The 22302-nt window shown below is 49.8% G+C and overlaps 1 protein-coding gene across 2 annotated transcripts; it reads right to left on the bottom strand.

Moving 5' to 3' along the window:
- Nucleotides 1–1039: 1039 nt before the first annotated feature.
- Nucleotides 1040–21950, bottom strand: Wsb2 (WD repeat and SOCS box containing 2). 2 transcript variants are annotated; one of them, XM_052755167.1, is made up of 9 exons: nt 21842–21950; nt 15630–15798; nt 9829–10073; nt 9540–9671; nt 5459–5559; nt 3760–3932; nt 3089–3199; nt 2877–2984; nt 1040–2144 (listed from the first exon to the last, which is right to left on the bottom strand). In XM_052755167.1, exons 1-9 carry the CDS (start codon nt 21852–21854, stop codon nt 1982–1984), a joined length of 1215 nt encoding a protein of 404 aa, XP_052611127.1. In that variant the 5' UTR covers nt 21855–21950; the 3' UTR covers nt 1040–1981. The 2 variants fall into 2 exon arrangements, with proteins under 2 accessions (XP_052611127.1, XP_052611126.1); XM_052755166.1 differs by lacking the exon at nt 21842–21950 and having other exon boundaries at nt 15630–15832.
- Between the last annotated feature and the right edge of the window lie 352 nt (nt 21951–22302).

The following is a 22302-nucleotide window of genomic DNA, read 5'->3' as shown; positions in this document are numbered from 1 at the left end:
CATTGGTGCTAGTGGATTTCTGATCAAAACTACTCTGTTACAAAACTTCAAATTGGTCTTTTGTGGCCCAATGTGGTCCCCTGCCCATAATCTCAGGACTCAGGAGGCTGAGGCAGAATTACCAGCCAGTTGCAGGCCAGTCCGGTGAGATACACCCTGTCAGAAACAAAACATTGGTCTTTGTCTCTTAGAAGGCTTCCCAGCAGGTTCCACATTCTATTGTGACGAAAGCAAAGAAACTTCTAGTACAGTTAGCCTTCAGACTGCGTTTCTGGCCACTGGCTGTGCAAACCACTTGGGGAGGGATGGGATGCTGTGGGTGCTCCTATCTGCGCAGCTGGGCTGCCTTTACACCAGTCCTCCATGGTAAGAATAAGGTGCTTGCTGAGTGTGACTGACATGCCTGCTCCTGCGTTCCTGTCAAGGCTTGTCTCTAGTGTCAGGATAAACTCTGCTTTGGAGGCTGTTAGACTGTTGCCTACAGGCCTGTACGGCTGTAGAGAAGCGTGTGCACTCCCTCAGGACCAGGCTTCCCTTGGGCGGGGTGAGGGGCTGTGCATAGCTACCAACACTGGAGAGCACCTGGTGGGCCATGACCAACCTGCTCTTCATCACATTAGCTGGGGAAGATGCATCTGAGGTGGAGACATTTTCAGCACGCTGGACCTTGAAGTTAAGCATGTACCGTGTAAGGGAGGAATGTTTTCCTGCCAATGGAGAGTGTGGTCCCCAAGTTTTCCCGTGGAGTTTGAAGCTGCAGCCAAGAGGCCAGTGCTGGAGGCAGTATCTCCACCACGTGCGTGGTTCAAATGCCCACTAGTGTCCCCACTTTGTGCTTGTTTTAAAGATTTTTCTTTTTCTTAATGGAAAAAAACAACAGAGACAAAGCTTTTTTTTTTCTTTCTTTCTCTTTTCTCCCTTCAATGAAAGCCTCATTTTGCAATGTTTTTCTTCAAATAATAGAGGAAACTCCTCTATGCACACACTGTACAATGTTAACACTGCCTCCATAAAGCATCAATTAAGAAAAGCCCAAGAATAAGGTGTTGAGTTTCTTTTAAAATAATTTAAAATATATTAACTTCCCTAAGGCAGATTTTGTGTGAGTGAGGCTCTTGAGTAGGTAGCGGCTGCCGCTGGTGAAGAGCGGTGCTTGGAAGGGGCTGTCTGTTAGGGCAGTTGGAATTGGAGGGGGAATCCCATGAGGTCAAGCAGCAGAGACAAACACGCACATGACAGTGTGAGCCAGTGACAACATGACTCCACACAACTAAGACATGGCTTCACAACTGGGCCACTTCAGAACTCTGGGTTTTTAGAGACCACTGAGAAAACACAGTTGTACCTTAATATCTGCTGAGAAAACACAAATAAATATGCTGATAAATGGCCATCTGACCATCATGCAGTTGAGGAGCACCTCCTCCTATGATCTGATGTACTTGTTTGTCATTCCCTACACATGCATACCACTGTTTAAAGAGAAATAAGCCAGTACTAGTGTATTGGTGAGGAGCACGCCCCAGTCCACCTGCAGCTGAGCAACAAACCAGACAGCTCCATGGGAACGTCTTGGCCAGAAAGATGTGCCAAACCCAAATGTTCCTCTCACCAGAGCAGAGGAACTTCAAACCATGCAGCCACTGACCGGAAACGGGCAGCAGGTACTGTGCTACATGGCAGGCACTCCCAGTGAAGGGAGTGTGGACGCGGCCACCACCAGACAGGCTCTGGAGCCTGCTTGCTTTATTCCCCAAACACCCCTGACTGCACTCGGCTTCAAGACAACTAGATAGACAAAGGCTGCTCACGGAGGACGAGGACGAGGTAAGGCTGGCACCACGGAAGTGGGGTCACTCAGACCTCCCTGCACATGCCAATGGGGAGAAAGGTCCACGGCGGGTCCAGTGTGATCTGCTGGCTCCATCCTAGCCAGTCCCTTGCATTGCTTCTGCGACAGGAGTCAGGATGGCTGGTGTGACTAGAAAGTCCTGTACGTGAGGAACTCTTTCATCTTCTTGGGGATTGGCAGTGCTAGGACTTGGTATGTTGTCAGAAAACTTCGCAGAGCTTTCCTGCATAAATGTTTCAGTGAAGACAGGACTCGGGGAGCCGTCCAGAACTGGACATGGCCATCTCTCGTCCTGAAACAAGAGAAACCAATCTTTAGCAGGCCCTAGAGAGTTGTTGTCTTACAATGGACAGTGGTGGTTCTGGTCTGACCAGAAACAGGAGACTCCAGAAGCTGAAGTGCACTTCTGACTGGGAAGGGCTGTAAATTGCTAAATAATGACCGATAGGACTGTTAGAACCCAGGATGTGACCCATGCCTACGGTCCCAACTGCTATGTAAGATTAAAGCAGGACGAGGGCCTGAACCCAGGTCTTCCAGGCTGCCCTGGGCAATATAGCAAGACTGTCTGAAAACAACAAGAAAAGCCTTTGATGGCAAGAGCCATCTCTTCAGCACAGCCCTTCTACATACTCAAAAGGAAAGGGGCTGGAGATAGAGTAGAGTGCTTGCCTAGCAGAAGGCCCTGGGCTCACACATAACAGACAGTGCCACTACCACTTCAAGATGTCATCTGTAAGGTAGCCTCAGCCATGATTTCCATATAAATTCCACATCACCTTATCTTGGGCCTCCTTGTGGAATTGACGTTCAGGGTACTATGAACCATAAACAAGTCTTTTGCAGCATTTAGGTCAGTTACTAACATCTACAAATGACACAATGTCAGGATAGACTATTTTAATGTATGTAACCTTAGATTTTTCTTAGGCAAGACTATTCTATTCTAGATACTTTCTTCCCTTAAAATTTCATGGTATAGGCAGGAGACATTGCTGCCCATCTGTTCAGCACAGATACATACCCTGTGGCTATAACTCCACCGTGTGGGAAGAATGTGCAGCAGAGACCATTGGTCATAGGAGCAAAGGCAACCGGAGCCTTCAGTTCCAGAGCCCAGATCCTGAGGAGCCTGAATGGGGAGAGAAGTCACATGCGCGCTGAGCTGGAGGCCAGCAAGGAAATGCCTGCTATTGCAAGTACCAGCTCTAAGGGTCGCATGCATCCCCTCCTTACCTGTCATCTGCCACTGTCGCGAGGTACAAGCCTTCAGGAGAGAAGCACACAGACCGCAGTGAGCTCATGTGGACATCACTGTCGTCCATGGCAGGTTCCAGCTGGGTGTGACTACAAAGGAAAAGCAGCAGGTCTGGAATGATGGTCCCCTTCCCCAGAATCCTCACCTGCAGGCAGTGCACCGAATGCTCTGGCCTGTGCTCCTAGTCTAAAACCACAGCATCTGCAGACTGGAAAACAAGGCCCAGCGAAAGCTCCACGTGTCTGCAGGTGTCAGAAGGGTTACCAACACTTGTGCTAATTCCCTTATGCAAAGTAGGTCAGCCCCCACTTTAGTGCCACAGTGAAAGCGCAAAGTCTTTTTTAGGCTGATCTGTGATAATTATAGGACTACTATCATTTGCTTTGGAAACAACAGAAACTAAGGGAAAAGTAGAGCAAGCTTGTGAGGACAGGGCAATTCATACTGGAGGTGACGTTCTGATGAGAGTCCCTCTGAACCTGGTACTACAGTTAACAGGTGGGAATAGTCACTGTGGTCTCCCATTCTGCACCAGGAGACTCGAGAGCTCACCACCAGCAAGCACTGAGACAGCTGCGCTCTTCCACGCAAGCTGTCGCTCCCCGTCCCAGACTCCGAGGGAATGTGTCTAAGCCCACAGGGTCCTTACTGAAGTGACCTCAGCCTCTCGCCGGTGTAGGGGTCCCACATAATCACGCTGGTGTCGTAAGAAGCTGTGACGAGCAAGGCAGAGTCAGGAGAGAAGTCACAGGAGACAACACTGCTCTGGTGGCCTTCTAGCTTCCGGATAAGTGTGTAGGACCGCATGCTCCACAGAAAGACCTGCAACGGGACCGAAAGGATCTGGTGAGGGGCAGAAGCAAGGTGCTCAGACACCAGAGCAACCACAGGAATCCAACCCTGCCCTTCAGCCAGGGGAAGTAGACTTTTCTCCTTTTCTGCAGACCTCCTAGGACCCATCATGTAGGTTTAAGCACATAAAACGTGCAATACATTTTAGGAGAGCACAGGCCAGGCTAGACTACAGAAGGCTGCCTACTCAACATTCACGTGGCTTTCTGATCCCTGCTGAGGACAGGGTAGCAGGCCTGCAGGAGACCTCTGCATCAGTAGCTTGTTCCAGCTGAAGCCACGCATAGGATTGGATATGAGGAGTGGGTCCTACAGACCAAGCAGCAGCACCCCTCCCAGACATTTAACATTTACCTTGCTTAAGAACCTTAAGAAGCTGGGTAGTGGTGGCACACGCCTTTAATCCCAGCACTTGGGAGGCAGAGGCAGGTGAATCTCTGGGAGTTCAAAGCCAGCCTGGTCTACAAAGTGAGTTCCAAGACTGCCAGGCTAGGAAGAGAAACCCTGTGTGGAAAAACCGCACATGCAGGACATCCGGCCCATGACTGCATCTGGCCTAGCTCATAACTTTAAACCTTGCTGAGAATCATAAAACAGGATTTCCATTGTTCACTTTTGTCTTAATAACTCTTGAGGCTGGTGATGTAGCTCAGTAGAGAGCCTGCCTAACACCTCCCCAAGCCCTGATTCCCATCCCAGCACTGCATAAAATGGGCCTGATGGTACAGGTTGGAGGATCAGTTCAGGGTCATCTTCAGCTACATAATGAGTTTGAGGCCAGCCTGGGTTACCTAAGACCCTGTCTCCAAAAGAAAAGGAAAGGAAAATGCTTCATTTTTGCTCATTCTAAACCTTATATGATCAAGTTCCTGAGCTATGCCAAACAGTGATCCCTTCTAAACTGCCTCATCACATCACATCTGAGGTCAGTGAAGTCGCACAAGGGAACAGAAACGACCACTCCAGACTGCCCCTGGGCTCCAGTACCTTCAAAACAACAGACCAGGGCTGCTGCTCTCAGGATCTGAACTGTAAATCCTAATCACATGGAGTCAGACTGGAGAGATTCCAATTCAGAGGAAACTGGGGTCTGGATGTGGGCTGTAGATTTTAAAATCCTGGACTCCAAAGGAAAAAAGTCGGAAAATACTGCACTTGGCCACTCTGGAAAAGGAACCACCCCCAGAGATGAAGTACTCATTTCCAAATCCTCCTCTCCATGGTCATGTTCAAGTGCCAGCCTCCAGAGAGTTGTGTGGGGCTCGGGCACATACATGCTGCGTACGTACACTCACACACTGACAGATGGACTGGCCCTGGCACACACATGCTGTGCACACTCACTGGCAGATGTACTCTTGCTCAGGTACATACATACTGTGCACACTCACACATGCTGGGGGCACACATGCTGTGCACACTTATACACCAGCAGATGTACTGTGGACTAACTCGGGCACACGCCTCCTGTGTACACTCACACACTAGATGCTTACCGACTTCTCACCGGCAGCCGAGCACAGCATGCTGCAGTCAGGGGAGATGGAACAGCAGTAAACCCACTGCAGGTGGCCAGATAACACCTGGATCTGCTTACCTGCCCGAGAAGAACAGGACGAATCAGCCCTCAGAACCTAAGAGACCCAGTGCAACCAGCTAGCTCTCAGCTAGAGCCCAAACCCACATTCTAGTTCAGGACAACTGTGACAAGACCCGGCATTAATTTAAACACTTAGAAACCAAAGGAAAAAGTAAACACCTGCTGTCTGTGAACGCAGCAGCCAGAAGCCAAGGGAGCTTCTCCTGCCCTGCGGCTTTCTCTAATCTACAGACGAGCAGGACAAAGGTGCACAGCACAGAGGATACTCTTCAGGAACCAAGCACCTGTCCAGGCTTGACAGCCTCTCACAGTTATCCAGGGACCCCTGTTCAAGCACGCACAGAAGGGTGCAGTCATTGGAGGCATGCACTCTGAGATCAGCCAGTCTGGTTCTGAGTGCCACCGCACTGTGCACATATGACAGTACGGTCAGACGCTGTGATTTCTCAAGGCCAGCTCACATGAGAAGGAGTCAATGGGGAGTACACCTAGCCCATCTGTCCGTCCGTCCAGGAGGAACAGAAACAGACTTTCCCACGTCGGGTATTGCTTAATGAAAATTGCAACATATAGGAGAAAAGATGAGGAATAAGACAGTTTGTGAAATGACCTCAAAACCCAACGTGTGTGTGTGTGTGTGTGTTCAGGAGTGTGTTCTCAGGTACAGACATAGTATGGATGTTGATATCCTGGGTTCTTGAATTGGGTTACCAATTGTAAGGGAAGTGTGGAAGACATAGAAGAGGGAAGAGAGCTAACAATGGGGACATAAAAAGCCAAGCAAGAAACACAAGAATTTACGAAGTTCACGTGTGCATGTGGCTATAAATGACTAACTTGTCAAACTCAACTGGTTTCTTCTATAGCAACCTAGCTGTCATAACTGAATGTACTATGGCAAGTCAGTTTAGTAGGACAATGTCTGGCACCTGGTAACACAGTTTGTCCCTCTTCTCTTTGAAAAAGCCCTACTTGGGACTGGAGAGGTGGCTCAGTGGTCAGAGCACTTGTTACGCTTACAGAGGACCCAGGCTTGGTTCCCAGCACCCGCATGGCAGCTCACAACCATCCTTAAGTCCAGCTCCAAGGGATCTGACACCTCCTGACCTCTGTGAGTAGCAGACACTTGCATGGTATGCATACATCCATATAGGCCAAACACTAAATACATATCCAATAAACTTTAAAAACAAAAAAGAAAAGCACTCCCAACAACCCACTTTGTACCACCCGCTCTCGGTCACTGTCACCTGGTCCATTCTCCCCACCAGCAGGGATTTACTGAGCCCCCCTCTAACTTCCCCATCAGGTGTACTCAAACCTCTAATCTCAGCACTTGGGAGGAGAAAACACAATCTCCAAGCAAGTCCAGGGCCAACCTAGGCTAAGCCACGTGGTGAGAAAGCTCTAGACATATAGCATGAAAAATGTGGCCGAGCTGGGCAGAGTGGTGTAAGCCTTTAATTCTAGCACTTGGAGGGAAGAGACAGGCAGGTCTGCAAGTTCAAGGCCAGCTTGGTCCATGCAGAGTTCCAGGACAGTCAGGGCGACATAGAGAGACCCTGTCTCACAAAGAAAAGTAGAGCAGGGCTGAGGTTGGTGGGTAGCTTAGCTGTAAAGCTTGTGCCTAACTCAGGGGGCCCCGACTTCCAGAAGTCCTCCTCACTGGCAGGCCCATTTTAGACTGCTTCTTTTTGAGCTCCAGTCCCAGACAGACGTCATCAGGGCTCTCTTAGAGAGTGGGTGGTGTGGATGAGGACACTCCAGACACCTCAGTCACTGTTTAGCTACCAGTTGCTACAGACTGTGGGGACCCCCAACACTCATAGGCCACACACATAAGGCCAAGGTGGTGGCACTTGGAATGGGGTCTCTGGAAAATTAAATTGGTTCTCAGGGGTTAGTGCTTTATGAAGGCAAGCCGGCCTAGAGCTTTCCCGTCCCTTCTGTCTTGTGTAATAACCAGCGCTGGGCTGGACGGAGCTCCCCTGTCATCAGCCATCTGCTGCACCTTGGCCTTAGACTCCCAGCTTCAGAACACAGAAGCAGACACACGCTGATAAAACCTCCAGGCTGCAGTATAGTGGTTCTCAACCCCTTTGGGGTTCGCCTAACTCCTGTGAATCCAGGAAAACAGAGATGTTTACATCATGACTCATAACAGTAGCAAAACTACTGTTACAAAGTAGCACTGAAAACAATGTTACGACTGGGGGTCAGCACGCCCTGAGGACTGTACTACAGGGTCGCACATTAAGCAGGCTGAGAACCGCTGCTCTAGTATGGACTGAGAAGCCCAAACTGAGGCACTAATTATCATTCTCATTTCTTTTTTCATTTTGTTTTGGTTTTCAAGACAGGGTTTCTCTGTGTAGCCCTGGCTGTCCTGGCTTGCTCTGTAGACCAGGCTAGCCTGGATCTCACAAAGATCCCCTTGCCTCTGCCTCCAGAGTGCTGGGATTAGCGGTACCATTCTCATTTCCAAGAAGGTAGGAGAAATGCTCCAGAATGGGAAGCAGGACAGCCAGTACAGCTTAGTGCTGACCCTTCCATGTGGGGTCACTTGCCTCGTCTGGGGCCGCCTCCAGCGCCATGTTTCCTACCATGTGGGTTCATGCTTGGCAGCAAGTCCATTCACCATGGAGCCATCTTGCCAGCCCAGAACCTATGGTCAGTTACAACAAACCCACATGTGTGTTCAAGGGTACGTGGACTAGCTGCATACTGATGTTCTGAATGTGGGTCTGTGCTTTGATCAGTTACAACAAACCCACGCATGTGTTCATGGGTACGTGGACAGTTGCAGTATTGATGTTCTGAACGTGGGTCTGTGCTTTGATCACAGAACAGTGTATCTGGACACTCCCAAGTGCTGTTGCCCCTAAGGATGTTGATGCAGACCAGGTTTTTGACCTTTGGGACTGCAACGCTCTCCTCTGAGCTAGCCTGTGCATTCCAGGCTGTTGACCAGCATGCCATGCTCAGTCTCTTTAGAGGCCATTTTTAACTCTCTAGACACTGCCAGTATTCCTGGAGGATAATGCCTCTTCTGGCCCGGAGGCCCTGGTCTGGAGGCAGGGGGCTTCTTGAAAGAAAGGGGGTCTTAGTGAAGTAGGATCTCAGCCTAGAGTACTGGTCTCACTGCAGGTGGTCAGTTTCTATGGCATTCTGCTTGAGCAAGCTGTGTACAGGAGAGCATTTCATACAGCTCTGGTGTTCACCCCTGAACGGTGACAGAGGAAGCGGAGTTTACCCATCATTTTTCCACAGATGGATAGAAGGAGAAAACTCACTCCTGCAATCTGACGTCTGGCCTCCACATACAGGCTGTGGTAGGTGTTATCTCCCCCTACCCAAGGACAACAATAATCAATTAGAGTTTTCAGAACGACTGTCTGTACTGAATATAGAATCTCCTTGTCAGCGCTGCCTACACAAGACAGCAGCACAGCAACTGTTTTCAGAGCATTTACCCCGCATCGGGGATTAGGAGTCCTCTAGAGATGGCGCAGAGCAGGGCACATGTGTGGGGTCTGTGCACAGTCTATGGCACTTTATATTAGAGGCACAAGCACTCTCAGGTGTTGGTGTCCTGGGGTTCTAGAAACTGCCCCTTCAGGAAAATGTCCAGTGAACTTTTGGTATGAAAATATCTTTAGGCCGGGCTGGGGTGGCGCACGCCTGTAATCCCAGCACTCGGGAGGCAAAGGCAGGCAGATCTCTGTGAGTTCGAGGCCAGACTGGTCTACAGAGCTAGTCCAGGACAGACTCCAAAGCTACAGAGAAACCCTGTCTCAAAAAACCAAAAAAAAAAGAAAAAAAAAAAACTTTAGCTCAGTACTAAAGGGACGCAGAGTGACTAAAAGAACATCTTAGAAAGGCTTGTTGGGGAAGATGGAGACGAAACAACTCTAAATAAAACGGCACTGGTGAGTGAGGGGAGCAGTATGGACCACGTGGCTCAGGCCCCTCCCTACCATGTTTGTTCAGGTCCCAGATTCGAAGAGTCTTATCCCGGGATGCAGAAACCAAGATCAAACTTCCACTGGGTGTGAAGCTCAAATCTCTCACGACATCTTGGTGGCCAGAAAGATTCAGAAGCAGGAGCCCTGGAGGGAGCAGAAGCCCTTGGTCAGTGTAAAGTGAAGGCAGATGGGTCAGTTGCTGCCCACTCCTCAGCCAACTGGTGGTTGATAGAGCCTGTGGGGCCTGACCACATGTCACGAGCACACCGTCCTGAACCGGGTACTAACCAGAAAGACCTACCTGTCTGCACCTCCCAAATCTTGATCTGTCCATCATTGAGACCCGTGGCCAGGATTAGGCAAGAGACATCTGGCACCTGGGGATGGTGGCGTGCCCAGAGTTTCCTGCTGGGTGGAGAGGGCCACGGGCTGAAGGCCAGCCCCCACACAATCTGACCACAGTCCAGTGTCTTCTCCTTCAAGCTGCCTCGTCCTTTTGAATCATTTTTGCTGCTTCGGCTTTTGGCTTCGAATCCTTTAGGGATGCTGGACAAAGTAGACATTTCTGAATGAATCTACAATTGGAACCACGTCAACCAACATGCTATCCCGAGACTCAATTCCTAGAAGCCACTTCTGGCATTTGGTGAATTCTGGTACTGTTTCAATTCCGTTTGAAATTCATGGGACACAGGCTTCATTGCTTTGGCCCACCTGACTTGCAACAGCCCTGAAATGGGGTGACCTGCCTTGTGGAATAAGTAGACCACATGGGCTCCAGGGAGCCCCACGCTTGCTCAGGAAGTTCTCTTGGGTTTGGGTCCTAGAGAGAAACAAGCACTTTTCCCCTGAGAAAGTGTGCAATGTACAGCATAGGTTTTAGAAGCAGGACAGACAGAATTAGAACATGGATCCTTCTCCATCTGCTGCTCTCCTGCTCAACAGCCACCACCCCGCCCCCATCTCCAGCTCAGAAATCCCCAAAAGGCTGGATGTGAACCCTCTTTTGCCACATAGCCCATGTGGTGCACTCATGTCTGCCCTCCATCACTGCAGGTAGCCCTGAGGCTCTTCCACCCACTTCCCCGGCAGCACGTCCAGCTTGGGACCCGTCAGCAGAACAGCCGACCACAGCACTGCCAGAGGCCACTGCCCCGGGGTCGCTCAGCCCAGCCCTGACCTTTCACATTCCGCTGGGGAACAAGTCCAGGAAAGTGAAGCTCAGACCCCAGACACAGGTCCTGTCACCACCACTGGACCCAACACCGGCTGTCACAATGGCACGGGTTAAGTAGACGCTCTAGGGTTTGGTCTGAAAGCATACGTTTACTATTCCACGAAGTGTATGTCACCAGCAGACAGTAAGCCCCTCTTTTCTGAGTGACGTCGAGTTTCTGTGCACTCAGTTGGGGAAACCAGATGAGGAGCCCAGATCCCAAGCAAGCTCAGATTTATTTCTTGAGAAATCCTATACCTAACAACACATGGGCCTGGATTGCTTTATTTTCACCTGCTCTGAAAAGGTGAAAATATATTTCTGTCACTTGTGTAGTGCAATATGTTAAAAAACTGTATCAAGCTCATCTGGAAAAATGGAGGTTCTCCAGCCTAAACTGGAGGTTGGCAGAAAACACTCAGGGGAGCTCTTTCTGCTTTTGCTTTCAACAATTCTTTTGTCACTTTTTAGAAAGTCACAGTATGTTGACAAAAACTGTACCTATTCACCACGTACAACATGCTGGTGTGGATGTGTGTAATGTGTAGAGCCAGAGGGCGAACGCCTCAAACTCTGCTCCTCTCACACTCGCTAGTGCAGAGCATCAAAGAACTCCTGGAACAGCTTCCAAGTGGACATCGGAGCCTCAGAATTCCCCCCACCCCTGGGGCTCTGCAGCCTTGCCAACATCTAGCCACCCACCACTCCGACCCAGCACTGTATGCCTGCCTCCGATCAGTCTGTTCTTTTTAGACTTCACATATGAAAAGGTCATGTGCCGCCTCTAACTTGTTTTACATTTTATAATATCTTCTGCTTTAGAGGAATTGACTTTGCTGGGTCACAAGATCGGAGTAGAGCTGGAATTAAAAGTTCACAGTGAGGGTATCCTAGCCCAGTGCTCAAAAACTGCTCTGGGTGCCCAAGTGTGAGGCTGAACGGCAGCAGAGAGACAGACACGTGGGAAGGGGAGGCGTGGCAGGGTGGACGCGAGGAGAGGGTGCTAATGGGATGGGACTCCAGCAGAACCTGGCTTCCTGAATTCCAGTGTCTCAGGTCTGGGGCAGGTGGGATGGCTCAGCAGATGCAGGCACTTGCTGCCAAGCTGACAGCCCAAGCTCGATGCCTGGGACCCACACGGTAGGTGAGAGCTGATGCCTGCAAGTTGTCCTTGACTTCCATATGTGTGCAGACATGTGCGCACACACGGGTGCACACGTAACTTTTTAAAAAGTTTCTAAAATCTTTATTTATTTATTTATTTATTTTTTGTTTTTGTTTTTCAAGACAGGGTTTCTCTGTATAGGTTTGTGCCTTTCCTGGATCTCACTCTGTAGACCAGGCTGGCCTTGAACTCACAGAGACCCACCTGGCTCTGCCTCCTGAGTGCTGGGATTAAAGGCGTGCGCCACCACCGCCCAGATAAAATCTTTATTCTTGAAGGTAGTGTATATGATTATCAGTTGACACCAGGTAGTAACTCAATAATAAAAGCGTTTTCTAACAGGTTTTTTTTTTTTTCTTAAAGACAGGATCTCTCTATTATGTAGCTCTCTGGCTGTCCTGGAAGTCACTATGTAGACCACTTGCCTCTGTCTACTCAGTGCTGGGACTAAAGGCGTGCTTCACTACGCCTGGCTAACAGGATTTTTAGAAAAATGTGTAAATGCAAGCACTTGGGATCTCTGGGAGTTCAAGGCCTGCCAGGTCTGTAAAGTAAGTTCCAGGACGGCCAGGGCTACCCAGAGAGAGCCTGTCCTTGGCTGGAGATGTAGCTCAGTTACAGAATACCATTCTCACACAGCCAAGGTCCTACGTTCGGCCACTCGCTCTGCCAAAAATGAGTAAATAAGTAGACAAAGGGGCTGGAGAGATGGCTCAGTGGTTAAGAGCACTGAATGCTCTTCCAGAGGACCCGAGTTCAATTCCCAGCACCCACATGGCAGCTCATGACTGTCTGTAACTCCAGTTCTGGGGCAAAACACCAATGCACATAAAGAATAAAAAAAATTTAAGAAGTTAAACAAACAATTTTAAAAAAGTAAGTAGACAGCAGACAAAGGTCAAGTACCCTCAACAAGAACATAAATGCTGCCAGTAACAATTATTTTAACTTATAAAACATAAGAAACAACGGGAGATCCAGGAATGAAATCAATCATGACTATTACTCAGACTGGGGACATAGCTCCGTGGTAGGAACACCTATACAAAGGCCTGGTCCAAGGTCCAGAGAGGACAAAACGACTCACCGTCCAAGCACACTTTGACCACAGTAAACGGTCACCACCAATGGCTGTGTATTTGCTTCTAACAAAGTCACATGGGTCTGTCACACATACTGTTCTACTGCATACCACGACTGCACATGGTGCCCACTCCTTCATCACGGTGGTGTGCTTTGTTTTGCTGTTTGTAATGTTTTTGGTAGGGATGGGACTCAGAGTCTCACACATTCAGGAAGAAGGCCCTACTGCTGAGCTTCATCCTAGTTCTGAGTCTTGCTAAGTTGCTCCGCCTGCTTTCCTGCCTCAGCCTTACAAACAGCTGTAACGACAGGAACGCTGCCATGCCTGGCTGTTTTTAAAAAGAAGCCATCAGCTTGCAATGTGCCGGATTCTCATTCTTCCAAATCTGTGATTTCTCCCCAAACGAGGAATGTCTCACTTGACATACTAGTAAGTACTGTTCTTGCTTTGGTAAAGGACAGGGAAAGGCAGACACTGGACCACCTCTTAGGGTTTTCTTCGCTATCACAGGAGGGCGGGCGGGCGCATTCACCTACAACAACGTGTGAACCTGGGAAAGTGCTCTGGAGGTAACAAACACAGAGCAAACTACAAGGACTTTGAGACAGCAGCTGTCCCGAGACTCCGCTCTAGACAGGAAGAATCTCTCTTGTGGTGGTCTACTTAGAAAACATAACACATTTGAGCAATGAATGACCTTGACCTCCCCTTCCTACTACAGAAGACAACTCAGCGCCAATACTAAACGCCGCTGCACTGGACACTCTAGTTCTAGTTTTTCTTTTTCTTTTTTCTTTTTTGTTTATCTAGACAGGGTTTCTCTGTAGCTTTGGAGCCTGTCCTGGAACTCACTCTGTAGCCCAGGCCGGCCTCAAACTCACAGGTGTTTGTGAGGCAGAGATCATTCAGGGCGACCAGTCACTTCAGCAGCCTCCAGTCTGGACATTCCAAGGATTCTTGGGAATTAGGTTCCAGGAAGTGGGGACTGTGTAAGTTCCACCTTCCTCCCCAGCAGTGCAGCCTAGGACAACCAGGACCCTTGGTGGCATTACCATTAGCAAGGCAACATGTTTCCCACGCTTCAAGCTTAAATGTAGCCCATTACTTATGAGAGATGCCTGGAGCCCCCAGAACAAACTCTGATGCACTAGGGTTCTCCACCCCTAGCTCAGTGCCAAGTGAAGACGACTTGCAATAAATACATACATACTGGTTGAATAAAGAAATGCAGATATGCAACTACCCCAGGACAGATGGGAAATACGTCAACCAGGAGCTCACAGCAATTAGACTCTGGAACCTGTCTGTCCCGACCTGTCTAACCTTTGCAGCAGAAACTATCAACGAGGTTAGAAATCAAAGGAACAAACAAACAAAAGGAAACAAAGACCCAGTTAGAAATGGCCAAAGATCTGAGGAGGTAGTTCTCAGAAGGTAGGACTCAGAGATCCATCAGCACAGGGAAAAGACTCAAAGAAGGAGCCAGGAAGGAAATACAAATCAGACTCCATCTCACAGCAGAAGTGCCGGGTTGGGACAGACAAGTGTCAAGTGTCCCAAGGATGTAGAGAATTTCAAACCTGAAGACACTGCCAGGCCAATGTAAAACTGCACCCCCACTTTAGAAAACTGCCAGCCACCCTCAGTCCAACACTGGACGCACACACCCATGCAGATGTGTCCAGAAACACGTAGAGCAAGGCAGTTCACCACAGTCAACGAGGGAAGCCCAAACCTAATGCCCACCAGCAAAAAGCCTGTCACCTCACACTAGACCACGTCACTGGGCAGTAAACGGAAGTGAAGCATTGCATCACACACAACACAGATGAACCCTGGGGCACTACTCGGCGCTGGGTTAAGACAGACACAAACAGAAGATCCAGGAACAAGCACTCATGACAGGTAAGTCCACAGTGGGAGAGAAGACAGTGGTTGCCAGGCCAAAGCCAGAGAAGACTAAAGAGGTGTCTTTGTGAGGAAGTGATAATGCTCCAGAATTGATTTTGGTGATGGGTGCCCAACTCAGTGCAAATACTAAACGCTGCTGCACTGTACACTCTAGTTTTAGTTTTTCTTTTTTCTTTTTTTTGGTTATCTAGACAGGGTTTCTTTGTAGTTTTGGTGCCTGTCCTGGATCTCGCTCTGTAGACCAGGCTGGCCTCGAACTCACAGAGATCCACCTGCCTCTGCCTCCCAAGTGCTGGGATTCAAGGCATGCGCCACCACCGCCCAGCTATTTTACTTTTTCTTTTGAGACCGTCTTATCACCCAGTGCAAGCTCTCCTTATCTGGGGGTCTCTTGCCTCCATCTCCCGAGTGCTTTGGTTACAAGAGTATATCACAGAGCACAGCTAGCGCTATGGACTTTAAATGGACAAACTGAATGGGTGTCACTTCTATCTCAATAAAATTGGCAAAACAGTCAATGTATGAGGCCAACACACTCTACAGACCTGGCTTCTCTACGTACAGAATGTGGGGCTTTGGGACCCCACGATCAAGTCCTCAACTGTTTAGTCCTTCTTTTCTCACCTATTTTCAAAAAGGACCCCAAAGAGCAGGGACCAACCTGGAAAAGCACCCAATGGCCCATCACGGACCTCCCTCACTCCCCAGGGTACAAAGAGGACTTACAGCTGCTCCTCCAATGGCCAGGGGACCAGCTTGACCACGCAGTGTCCTTGAGACCAGGCGAACCAGGAACCATCTGGAGAGAAGGCCACACTCCAGGTCTCACAGCTTGACTTCCAGTCAAACTGATGGGGACGCCCAGGCTTGAGTTCGGCCAGCAGCAGTGGTTCCTCTGGGGAAGGAGACGTCATACTTCAGTCTCACCACCAGACTGGGGAAGCTGCTGTCTGCCCAAGACTTGGTGGGAGAGAGCTGTCGTTCAAATGACCTAGGGCAGTAACAGTAGCCACAGGCTACATTCCACTGTGGTTACTCAGTGGCAACCCTCCCCACAGCATGACTCAGAGTAACCCTGGTGTGGTGGACCCGGTGAATGAGGCCTCTATGGATCCTAAGCAGGAAGAAAGTGAGAGGCACTGTCTGGACTCCAGCCAATGAATGCCTTTAAGGTCCCCCTTGAAAGGAACCTGGCACCTTCAACTCAAGGGTTCCTTCCCACTCCCAGCACCCTCCTCACCTCCTTTTAGGGCAGACTTACTGGCTCCACTTCCTACTTCTCCCATGTCTTGAGTCCTACTTTAACCTGCTCAAGTGCCCCCAGGGACCCTCCAGAGCTGAAAACACACATCCAATATATTCCAAGGTTCCCAGGTCTGCCGCGGAGGCCTGCCTCACACCCCTGCACTAAGCCCTCCCTCATGCCACGTCCTCTATGTTGTTCCTTGCCCTGCAGGGTACAAGCCCCCTTCCCATTCACATCCTGTTCATTTTCTATCTCTAAGAATCACACCTAGGTCTTCTGACAGCAGCACCCTAACTTCCTGCTCTCAAATCTATTTCATTCTCTTGTGGACCAGCACTTGAGCACTTTCCACACCACGGACATGACTGCAGCCCCTCTTGCAGAGCCCCTTACATCTCCTCAGAGAGCAGTGTTTGTTAACCCAACAAACACTATTCTAGTCTTCACTTTCTATTCCAGTGAAGAAACCCCACAGCTGACTTGTAAGTCAGAGGCCTGGAGAGGGAGGTTTCAACACCATGACTACCTCTGCGCTCATTCCACTTCAGTAGTTCTAGGATTTGATGCTTTTGTGGATGTTGGTAGATAGATAATAACTTAATTCTTTTTTTTTTTTTTTTTTTTAATGTGTACTGGTATTTTGCCTGTACGTATGTCTGTGTGAGGGTGCCAGATCCCCTGGAACTGGAGTTACAGTTATGTGGATGCTGAGAATTGAATCTGGATCCTCTGGAAGAGTAGCCAGTGCTCTTAACCACTGAGCCATCTCTCCAGCCCCATGACTTAATTCTTATAAGTTACTGATGTGTATGAGTGTTTTGCCTGTATGTATGTAGGTGCCATATGCATGCAGTGCCCACAAAGGTCAGAAAAGGGAGTTGGATCCCCTGGAACTGGAGTTACAGATAGTTGTAAGCCAACATGTGGGTGCTGGGAATCCAACCCAGATCCTCTAAGAGAGCAGCCAGTGTTTTTTGTTGTTTTTTAATTTTGTTTGTTTGGTTTTTGTTTTTCGAGACAGGGTTTCTCTGTGTAGCTCTGGCTGTCTGGAATTCGCTCTGTAAACCAGGCTGTCCTTAAACTCTGGGATCTGCCTGCCTCTGCCTCCTGAGTGTTGGGATTGAAGGTGTGCTGAACCACCGCCCACCTCAGCCGTGCTCATAACCACTGAGCTACCTCTCCAGACTCCATAGAAACTAATTTAAACAAGCTGTATTTCATATATTTCAAAACCGGCTTTTATGTGTTTTCTTCCATTTGGGCCTCAAAGAAGTTGGCATGTATCTTACAAGGGGGACTTTCCTGGTTAGAGGGCAGCAGCTTTCCCTGGTGACACACAGTGCTAATGCAATCCATGGTTAGCATGGTATCAGTGAAACAGAAGGCAATGATTCACAAACAAAACAAGCATTTCCTGCTATGGGTACAATGGGAAAATACATAGATGTATCTCTTGAAGGATTGTTATGGTTGTGTATGTGTGGCACACACATGAATGCCATAGGGTGTGTGTAGGAGGTCAGACAACGATTCTTGGGAGCCAGTTCTCTCCTTCCACTGTGGCTTTGAGGGCTTAAACTGATTTTTGTGGCAAAAGTGCTTTTAAAACCCCACTGAGCCATCCGTCTCTCTGGCCCTATAGATGCATCTTGTTTTATAAAACATGGATGTTGCTGAAAATTCAGCCTTCAAACAGAATTTTAGTGCATCGTGTCTTGGCTTTATAAAGTGAACATTCATTGCTTGAGGTTCTACGTGGAGATATAGGTTTCAATACATTGGGTCTAAGCTGCTATACATTGACTCAGATCCTTCCTCCTAGAAAGCTGTGTGTGTCTGTATCTGGAATCCGCTGGTGTATGCGTCATGTCTGCATGAGCATTATCTGGAGAAATGGACATGTTCTGCCCTCAGTGTCAACAGTGAGAAGACTGCAGTCACCCTGAACTATTCACACTCGACTCAACTCCTCCCGCATACATACACCACCCACCCTTCTGTTAGGATGCCACCACACGTCCTAAAGGGCCCAGCCTTGATTTCTTCTACTGCCCAACCCAAGTTCACTGTCAAGTTCAACCAAGCCTGTCTCCAAAAGCCTCACGACACCTTCCTTCCCATCGCTATGGCGACTCCTTGACTCTCTGCAGCATCGCCTGTTGCCTGGCATCCAGGCAGTCTTCTACCTGCTCTCTGGGTTCTGCTCTGGCTCCCAATCATCCACCCTCCTTAGCCTGTAGTCACTTACCCTTAGAGTCAAAGCAAACACACCACCCTCCACTCCCTCATTACAGGTCCCTCCCGGCCTTCATTTCACACCTCGACTTGAACCTCTCCTCTTCCTGCCTCCCCATCTGACTATGCTCAGTTCCAACCTCAGGACTTTGCTGCAACTCTTCCCTCCACAGGAATGTCCCTCCATGGCTGCACCTCATCTACACTGTGTCTGGCTCAAAGGCCAGCTCCCTCTGACCCCCAACCCAGTGCCTCGACAACTCCTTGCTAATTCCTCATCATCGCTGAGATCATTACCCCTCACCTCCACACCAGGTCTGCTTACAGCAGCAACCTCCTATGCTTGTTCCCAACATATGCTTGTATGCCAGCAGTCAGGCTACCAGGAAACACTTGGTGACAAATAGATATGTAATGCCACTTTAAAAATAGAGGAAATGAAGCCCCTTAGACTAGCAAGATGCTTGTGCCATCGTTCACTTGAAATTCTTCTTAAACCCTAGCCCTGCCCAGAATGCATACTCTATTTCTGGGATTTGGGGGTTTCAACTCTTGCTATTTCAGGTCAGGAATCGAGAATCTAAAAGAAGAAACCAGTAGCTGTCTCCTGGAGTCTGGGCCCAAACTAAACTTGGCTACTGGAAAACAAAGCCATAATTAGTTTAGAACTTCAAAACAAATGAAACAGACTACAAAGATCCAGCTTCGTCTGAGATATACCTGCACGGCCTTCTTTGGTTGGATAAGGGTTTTGTTCAATTGATATGCAATGCTTACTTACTGGATACCACGTGATACACTGACACTCAGGTAGTGGGGGAGGGGGAGTCAGTTAAGCTTATGAGCATATGCACTCCTTCACATTCTTAGCATTTTTTTCAGCAAGGACTCGAAAACCCATCAGCAATTTCCAAGTATATAACAGGGTTATTAACTGTAGCCACCATCCTAGGGAACCAAAGTTCTGCAACCTTTGGCCAGAATTTCCCTAGCCCCCACCCACTTCCAGGCTTTCCAACTAAACAAGGAGTATGTCTAGACAGTCAGGCAGAATTTGAAGACACTTCTCATGAGCTCCCTGCACAAGGGGGCTTGCTTTACCAGAGGTGGAGACAGGACCCTGGCTGGCAGCAAGCTTTGTGAGCCTTCCTGCCTTGAGATCTTTGCATCACTAGGCTGTTCCATCAGCGTGGATAATCTTGACTAGCGGCTCTGTGTCCACATCACCTTCTTGGTGACATTCCTGACTCACTGAGGTGACTAGATCACTTTCCTTTAGGGTTAGTCATTTAGCTTTCTATACACTAGGGTTTTCTGTGTAGCAATTGTGGCCTATCTCTCCTCAATCCCCCTTACCTATCTGCCACTAGTCACTAGTCACAAGCGGTTACTGACCAACGAAGTGTGGCAGGGCTGTTAAGAACGGAGCTGGAGAGATGGCTTGGCGGTTAAGGACACTGTTACTCTAGCAGAGGACCTTGTTTCAATTTCCAGCACCCACATGGTGACTCACAATTATCTGTAACTCCTGTGCCAGGGGACCTGATTCTCTCTTCTGGCCTCTGCAGGCACCAGGCACATGCATGGTACACAGACATACATGCAGGCAAAACACTCATAAACATAAAATATAAAATGAATAAATCTAACAGTAGTTTTTAAAAAGAATAAAATACACACCAGACTGTAAAAACTTAGTGGTAGCTATGGCTCAGGTGTTAAGAGCATGTGTTGTTTTGCTGTTCCAATCCCAGCACCACCTAGCGGCTCACAACTATCTGTAACTTAGTACAGAGGATATGACGCCCTCTTCTGGCCTTCTCAGGCACTGCATGCACCACGTGGTGCAGACATACAGGCAGCTAAAACACCCACACATAAAAATTTTTAAGTCTCCAAAAACATTCCTGTAACTTTAGTTTGACCACATAAATGAATCAGTTCGAAATATTTTAGATGTTAGCCTGAAAGAGATAGCTTTTTAATTTCAACTGTTCCCTTTCTTTCTTTCTTTCTTTTTTTTTGGAGACAGGGTTTCTCTGTTGTAGCCTTGGCTGTCCCAGAACTCGCTCTGTAGACTCGAATTCAGAGACCTGCCCGCCTCTGCTTCCCAAGAGCTGGGATTAAAGTGCCACCACCTCCTGCAATTGTTTCTTTTTAAAATGTTTCTACTACATTTAAATTACATATTGCTATTATATTTCTATGGGCTAGCGATGAACTAGAGGGCACCTGGCGCATGGTAGATACTCAACAAACATTTGAGTATCTACATTTGTTGTATCAAACATTTGTTGAGTTAATAAATTAATTCTAACCACTGTCCTACTGTTTTCGATTGTAATCCCTTTTCATTCAGTTTGAAAAGAGGGTAAAACTCTGGCCTAGTGTCCGGCCTTTTAAACTGTAGCTTGTCTGCTCTCAATAGCTCTGCCAACACCCCTACAACACAGCTGTCAATCACTAGGGGAAATGTTGCACTGGTACAGATTCCTGTTAAGAATGGGGAGTCTGGTCACAGATTGCTTTGAGATTTGACTATAAGGCATCCATGGGAAGGAGAGCGGAAGCTATAAAAAAGATTCACAGAAGAAAACAGTAGAGGCCATTTAAACAGAATTCTATGGGGGAAGATCCTCAAAGGCTTTTATCTAGATAGAAACCGGGAGAAGAGCTGCCGGCGACACCTATCCCTGAAAGCCCGGCTACTGCAAACAAAGAAATGTCATTTCCTAAATGCAAAGGGGACACCACCCCAGGGAATACCCTGTCTTTCAAACATCCCACCCAGCCCTGCAAGCCCTGCAGCGCATCCGAGTCCTCCCGACCTAGGTGAAGCCTGAACTTCACTGGAGCAAGTCTGAGCCCTAGGCCTTGACTCCTAGGATTGCCCTACGAAAACTGCCTTTAAGCTCGGGTATTTAGGGACACCGGAGTCTGGCAACAGCACCCCACCCCATCCCAAATCCATGCCACTATGCTGTGGGCACACCGCAGGACCAAGGGCCCTTTAGGGAGAAGCCCCGGGGGGCTGCAGGTCTAGCCTTCCTGAGCCCACTCGGCGCAGGAAGTTCATCCCATGCTCTCTCTCTCTTCCAGCTCTCGTGGTGACAGCTGTGGGCAAGGGCAGAGCCAGGACTGGACCTCACCCACCAGGGTGTCGGGTCCTACGTGTCACCGCGGGGCAGCGTCCCGGGCCCCACCCCGTTCCCAGGCACCCACCCTCCCGGCTAGCCGCGGCGGGCGGGGAGGCCGGGAGCCCGGCCATGGCGCAGGCGACCCCGGCCCGGCGCCCTCTGCGTGAGCTCGGGAAAGGCGGCCGGTCGCTCGGCCGGCTGCCCTCCCCGGTCCCCGCGGCCGCTGGAGGACGGCGGGCGCCGCTGACAGCGAAAGTGAAACAAAGCTGCGCTCCCGCCGCGGTCCCCGGCCCGCCCGCCCGCCCGCCCGCCGCACTCACCTCCGGCCTCCATGAGGACGCGCGCGGCCCGCGCCAGGCGGCGGCGGGCGCCTCAGCCCCCAGGGCCGCGGGCCTTCATTCCGCGCCCGCGCCGCCCGCCCCCGCCCCGCCGCCGCCCGCCCCCGCCCCGCCGCCGCCGCCGCCGCTGCCGCCGCTGCCCGCAGAGGCCATCAGCTGCTTCCCGTCACATGGCGGCCGGCGGGGGCGGGGCCGGGTCGGGAGCGCGCAGGGGAACGAACGCCAAGGCTGCGGGGGCGTCGGGTGGGTCGGGGAACGCGGGGCCGGGGGGAACGCGGGGCCGGGGGAACGTGGGGCCGGGGGGAACGCGGGGCCGGGGGGAACGCGGGGCCGGGGGGAACGCGGGGCCGGGGGAACGTGGAGCTGGGGGAACGCTGAGATGAAAGGACGCGGGGCCGGGGGGAACGTGGAGCTGGGGGAACGCTGAGATGAAAGGACGCGGG

This window comes from Peromyscus californicus, unplaced genomic scaffold (assembly GCF_007827085.1).
Source record: "Peromyscus californicus insignis strain IS unplaced genomic scaffold, ASM782708v3 Scaffold_2__1_contigs__length_46816999, whole genome shotgun sequence".
NCBI lineage: Eukaryota > Metazoa > Chordata > Mammalia > Rodentia > Cricetidae > Peromyscus > Peromyscus californicus.
Note: the sequence above shows the minus strand (reverse complement) of the source record. Positions and strands in the feature narration are given on the sequence as shown.

Coding starts and splice junctions, on each gene's coding strand:
- Wsb2 (XM_052755166.1), bottom strand. CDS start 15,817: ATGACGTCTCCTTCCCCAGAGGAACCACTGCTGCTGGCCGAACTCAAG. Junction 5,560..9,539: donor CTGGGACCTGAACAAACATG/GTAGGGAGGGGC, acceptor CTTCTCGGGCAG/GTAAGCAGATCCAGGTGTTA. Junction 2,985..3,088: donor GCGACAGTGGCAGATGACAG/GTAAGGAGGGGA, acceptor CTCCCCATTCAG/GCTCCTCAGGATCTGGGCTC.